Source organism: Oryzias melastigma, linkage group LG12 (genome assembly GCF_002922805.2).
Source record: "Oryzias melastigma strain HK-1 linkage group LG12, ASM292280v2, whole genome shotgun sequence".
Lineage (NCBI taxonomy): Eukaryota > Metazoa > Chordata > Actinopteri > Beloniformes > Adrianichthyidae > Oryzias > Oryzias melastigma.
In genome coordinates, this window is record NC_050523.1 from 26,676,502 (window position 1) to 26,682,893 (window position 6,392).

The 6,392-nt window shown below is 42.9% G+C and overlaps 1 protein-coding gene across 1 annotated transcript in view; it reads left to right on the forward strand.

Moving 5' to 3' along the window:
- Positions 1–5,769, forward strand: part of chd1 (chromodomain helicase DNA binding protein 1) — a 29,542-nt gene extending 23,773 nt beyond the window's left edge. Inside the window, exons 32-36 of the mRNA XM_024261942.2 lie at positions 1,416–1,594; positions 1,663–1,762; positions 1,834–1,885; positions 1,961–2,204; positions 4,646–5,769. Of these exons, the coding sequence (XP_024117710.1) occupies positions 1,416–1,594; positions 1,663–1,762; positions 1,834–1,885; positions 1,961–2,204; positions 4,646–4,910 (840 nt within the window). The 3' untranslated portion in view covers positions 4,911–5,769. The remainder of the gene's footprint in view (positions 1–1,415; positions 1,595–1,662; positions 1,763–1,833; positions 1,886–1,960; positions 2,205–4,645) is intronic.
- Positions 5,770–6,392: the final 623 nt, after the last annotated feature.

Below are 6,392 nucleotides of genomic sequence, written 5' to 3' on the forward strand. Positions count from 1 at the left end.
GTTTTAAAGTTTTAAAATGTAGTTTTAGTGTTCAATGAATGTTTATCCTGTTCGGCCTGAGACCTAAGATGTGTTTTGGATTTTGGCCTCTTGTGTGATTGAGTTCAACACTCTTGCTTTAAGTGATACAGTGGGTTAAGAAAGTTGATTTTATTTCTTTCTTAAAGCATGAATGATATGATAGAATTGTTGATAGAGACAAACCGAGTTAGGAACAGTCAACACGAGCCGCTTTACTGTTTCACTTATGTTTCTACAGTCGGACACTGAGCTGAACCTCCTTCATGTTTGGGCTCATTTTACTTTTTATTTCTGAGAAAATGATCTCAGATGGTTCCTGACTCCTTGGAAGATGGAGCTTATTTATTTATTTGTCGTTGCACATTAAAAAGCATTGCTCTCGATCCACCAGAGTTAGCCAAAGTTATTTTTCATCCACTGTCTCTGGACTGATGTCTCCCTAAAAACATACAACTAGAAACAAAATCCAATACAAGCATAAAAACCGTAAAGACAAATAACATTTAGAAAGAGTCAAAATACAATAAATGAGCAGACACTCATGGAGAGCTCAGACTGATGCCATGATCACATCACGTCTTTCAGGCTTCTGCATTTAAAACTCTCGCGTTAATATGTTGCCACATTCATTTTTAGGTCATTTTTGGGCTCTCTGTAAAAAACGTGTAGCTATTGAACTCAGTGGTGACGTATGGATTCCATCTTTTATTAATTTACTGAAAGGCCAACTGTTTGGAAACCGATCATGGGGGAGAGCTGATGTATCCAGTCCTCTTGCTGTAGGCGTGACAGACCTCAAATGTAGTACTTTTGTTTGTTAAGCAAACAGTGCAAAATGTTTTCAACTTTGGCCTGTTTTCTTTTCTTTTTATCAAAGCACTTCTCTGAGTTAATGCTAAATTATGTTTAAAAAAAGCTATTTGACCTGCAAAAGTGAAAATTTGCAAAAAGAAATATCATTCATTCATTCATCTACTTGTCCGCTTTATCCCTTTCTGGATCGCGGGGGTGCTGGAGCCTAACTCAACAAAAAAAATGATGGAGAAAAAAAATGTTTTGAAAATTAAAAAAAACAAAACAATGAAAATTAGAAAAAAAATCGTTTTTTTAAATAAAAAAACCCTGAAAACTTGAAATAAATCTTGAAATTTTGATTAAAAAATAGTGAAAAAATAAAATAAAAAAATAAAAGTAAAAACTACCGATTTCAAAAAATATTCACTAGTAACAGCGTCTGTTTTTAATTTTCATTTTTTCCTGAGTCATCACTTTCAGTCCTCAGTTTTACAGTTTCATTCGCAAGATTTATTTCAAGTGTTCAGTTATTTTCAAACTGTTCAAACTTTTTTCGTTTACTTTAAGCTGACCCTGATTTCTGCTCCTGAATGTTTCAGTGTAAGGAGAGGATGCGGCCGGTGAAGGCGGCGCTGAAGCAGCTGGACCGTCCGGAGAAGGGCCTGTCTGAGCGCGAGCAGCTGGAGCACACCCGGCAGTGCCTGATCAAGATCGGAGACCACATCACCGAGTGTCTGAAGGAGTACTCCAACCCAGAGCAGATCAAGCAGTGGAGGAAGTGAGTGCGGCGGACAAAAACAAAGATGTGTCCAAGATTTTCTCTGATGTTTGAACTTTGTTTTCCAGAAACTTGTGGATTTTTGTCTCCAAGTTCACCGAGTTCGATGCCAGAAAGCTGCATAAACTGTATAAGCACGCCATCAAGAAGAGGCAGGAGAGCGCGCAGGTACGTGACGCCTCGGCGCCACAGTCGGCGGATCTGATCTCCATGGTAACCCTCGATGGTTTTCTTTGCAGGCGGCCGAGCAGAACACTAGAACTGCAAACACTCACAGCTTCAAGCACGCAGGTACAGCCGACCCCCGTCAGAGCCACAGAACCCGTCCAGAACCGCGCGCTAACTCGCCACTTTCCCTGCTAACAGACGTGGAGAGGCTGAAGGACGGCTCGCACCACGACGACAGCAGCAGAGACAGCTACAGCTCGGACAGGCACCCGCCGGCTCCCCGCCACCACGACGGCGGCGGCAGCAAGGAGCGGCACGCCGCCGAGTCCCACCGGAAGAGCTCGCTCACAGAGTCCAGGAAAAGGCCGTACACCTACTTCAGCAACGGCAAAGACCACCGAGACCGAGACCACTACAGACCAGACAGCAGGGACAGAGACAGGTGAGCAGCGTGGGGCGGCGCCGCTGACGCAAGCGGCTGGAATGATCGTGTTAATGGTTGAAAAGTTCCAGTACATCAAAGAACACAAACACTGGAGCTTCAGTTACGATTTTGCTGTTTTTATCTCAAATTTAAAAGAAAAACTTGTTTTCTAGGACATAATTTCATCAGAAATTCCCTTGATGGTTGTGGGCGGGACAGTTTGCATGGAGCAAACCCGCCTCCCCTTTCTGTTGCTGAGAGCTCTCTGTTCACATGCTTCCCCACTAGCTTACAGCCCCAAGCTAACATTAGTGGGGATCAATATCAGAGCTATCAGATGTACGGCACAAATTAGCCAAGATGTCAATACCTGAAGTTTGACACGTAGCTGCGTCGCATCAGCCAATCAGGAACTCAGCTTTGGGCACGGGACGTTTGAGTGACTCGATCAGCGGGTGGAATATTAATCCAAAGCGAGATATTTTGTCCAGAACTTTTTCCTTTAGCTGTTTGACTCGCAGGTTCTCAGAGCTCATCCGGCTAGTTTGGCTGAAGGTGGCTTTCGCTCCAGCGGCGGAACACACTCGCTCGATATGCCGGCAGAGAGAGAGAGAGGCGCTGCGGGGGCTGCCAGCTCGGGTCTCATCGAGACATCAAAATATAGAAAAATGTTATTTTCCCCCTCGGATGAATACGAGCCCTCAAGCTCAGCCACAGAGACACATGCTGTGTTTCCATCAACTCTGAAATGTATCAAATTGGATTTTCAATAATTAATTATCTTGATGGAAACACCACAATTTAGAAAGAACTCCCATTTATCAAAAAAAAGTTTTTGTGCTTAGAGGAGGTGGTATCAAGATAGAGATTTTTCACAAAACTGCAATGGAAACAGTTTTTTCGAATTAAACACGCTTCTCGGTAGGAAGTGTCTGTCCTGACCGCTACATCGGCGCCACGAGAGGTCCAATAAAAACACAGCTCATTATAAGCTGTGTAGCATATGGAATCATGCAGCTCCTCCATAAAATCACCAAGATTTCATCTTCGCTTCATCTGCAGCCGCACTTCTGCAGCTGAATTAAACGCAGAGGTCTCCTTTAAGGATGACAGCGAGTGATGTGACAAACTTGAATGGATTTGTTCAAGCAGAAAAAAGGTCCAGCTGCTTGTTAGAATGTTTCTTACGTGTGTCTGAGATTGTCAATGGACTAGCTGCACTCCACTCCACACTGCTGTGACGTCACCAAAATGCTCCCTTCTAGTGAATCAAATATAAACTTGATCTCATCGCCATTTTTAATGACTTATCACATGAGTTGGTTTGTGTTTTATCGCATAGTTATAATTTAATGGTAACTGTCATTGAGAAACTCTGTTTTTTTCCAAATTCCTATAATTTTTATAAAGTTTTGTGCAAATGTGCAATGGAAACAGAGCTACAGAAACACAGTGGAAGTGGCTGTCATACAGACACAGCCTCCTGTACCGGGAAAATCTTTAAATATTAATCATATAAAATCAAACATGGCGACATGATTACTGATGTTTTTGTAGAACTCTCAATAGATGAACCTGATTTATTTCTCCACATCATCTGCATCTTCCATTCATTCTAAGTGAGAACTCCAGTCACAGCTGGTAGCTCCTCCCACATGTGGCCTCAGGAACACAATTTTGACAAGCGGCGAGTTGGGAATTCACTGCATGAATTGCGTTCAGTGTGAATGCACCTTTAGTCGACTTATTGAATTTTGAAATAGTCGGCACCTAATTTAATAGTCGATTAGTCGATACTTTATATTATATAGAGTCAGAGTGTAGTAAAGTTGAACAAAAATGTACTTTTTTTCATTATTTGAGTCGGCGAGACCAAAACTCTCACAGCGAGTCTGCATGAAGAAATGTCATCTCTGCATTTCTACATTCAGTTTCAGGCTGAGATGAACTGATTTTTTTAATTATTTTTTTTTCTGCAACAATGAACATGTTGACGAGTTTGAATCAGTTTTTAACGATTCCTAAAGAATCATTACGTCTTTACTCAGAATGGAACGGAACAGGGAGGTTTTTATGTCACAAATTTGATCTTTGTCTAACAGCATTCTTTCATCTGCTCCTAATTCACAACAATTTGAAAAAGAAATGCTCACAAATGCTATTTTAAACTCATTTTTTTCAGAAAAATACAATAATAACATGTTAAGACTATTTTCACCAGAGTGGGACTCTAATTGCTTCAGACTTAAATTCAGATACTTTTAAATAGGGCTGGAATCTCAGGGTAACTCATGAACGATGCGATTCACAGGACACGATGTCGATATGCCAAACATGCAATAATAGATTACCTTGGAAATCTATCGTTTATAGCAAACTCTTCTTTGACGTTATGGACGGATCTGAATAGAATGGTCATCAGAATGTTGTGTTGGTGCTGACTCACTTCCTGTGTTCAGGTATTACAGTGAAGGCAAACACAGGAAGATGGAGGACTCGCGCTCCGGCAGAGACCACCGGCTGGACCTGAAGGACGGCTCGCACTCGGACCACTACCCTTCGCAGCGCTACCACTCGGACTGGCAGGCGGAGCAGCGGGCCTCGGCCAGCGGGACCCGCTCTCCCTACGACTCCCGCTCCCCCATGGGCCACCGCTCGCCGTTCGATTACTCGTCGGACCACCGGAGCACACCGGAGCAGATCTGGAGCAGCCGCAAGACATAGCAGGAGCTGCGCGGCTCTGCCAGCAGCAGCCTCGGACTCAGAAGCACAGGAAATGCCTTACAGCGGCCGTGCGCGCGGCGGCGGCGCCGCGACGAACACAGCAGAGGCGGTACGGACGGGTTTTGTTACGCGGGTAACGTTTTCCTGACGCTTGAATCGGACTCAGACCCTGAATGCTGCCTCAGTTCCAACCGCCACACTGGATCCTGTTCTGGTCTGTCCTCGCCGTGCGTCCCGTTTGCTGTGTGTCGACTCCGTCACAAAGGTTCTGGACGGATCCAGGCTGGACTCAGGCCCAGCAGCTGAAGTACCTCATTCCCAGCATTTCCTCAGCAGCTCCTCTGTCTTTATTTAAGAGCGTATTGATGTACAGAAGCTGACCGGGACTCCCCGGTCCGATCATGTCTCAGAAGACGATGTTGTAAATGTTCTTTTGTAAAATATTCAATCAGTGGATTTCTTCTCAGGCTCTTGGATTTCTGAAGACTTCTCCTCTCAACTCAGGCTTTTGTGGTTCTCCGAGTTTCCTGGTGATCGCTGTCAGAATGTAATTTAAAGGGAACTCCGGTGGTCTGTGCTGACTGTCACGTGTGCGGGTCAGAACCGGCCCGCTCCTCCTCAGCAGAATCAAAGTCGACTTTTTACATTGTTTTCATTTCTTTTGATTTTCCATGTAGGCAATAATGATGTTTCTATGCAGCCAAGTATGTGAGCCGCAGACCTGAATGAAGTGGCTGCTGTGGTTCACACCTGTACATACTCTATATTTCCAGATGAATTTACACTGAGAGTGCATGAATTTTTATCAGCTGTTTTCTATAGTTGTTTATCAAACATTAAAATCAGTCACTGTACTCGAGTACGGCCTGCCGCCTCTTCACTCCTGCTCGCCGGACTGTAGCGGATCTCATGTTCACAGGCTGAACCGTTTGGATTCATCTCTGAGAAACGTCCTCATCTGTAATCAGGGCGGGTTCTGATTCCATCCTAAATCTGGAAAAAAAATCCTAAAACTGTTCAGTAGTTTATTTAACCGTAATCTTTTATTTTTAAAAACTTCACTGAGTTTATCTGCAACACAACTTTCAGATCACCAGCAGGGGGCAGCAGATCAGAGGAATCACATCGTCAAACCTAAAGAACTTCAAAACTCTTTGGAACCAAAGCAAAAAAATGAAAATAGCTGAAATAAAATGACACAAAACGGATCAGATGTTTAATGTAAACCAGGGGTGTCAAACTTAATCACACAAGGAGCCAAAATCCAGCCTAAGTCACGGACCGAACAGGATAGACATTTATAGAACACTCTAAAACTACATTTTTAAAATAAACTTTTTAAAATAATTATGAATAATAAAAAGTCAGGAATATTATTCCAGAATGAATCAACTTAAATCTTAAATAACTTTCAATATTTTACTCTCCATAAAAATATATTTTGCCAAAATTATACAAGTTAGAAATAAGCATAAGATAACA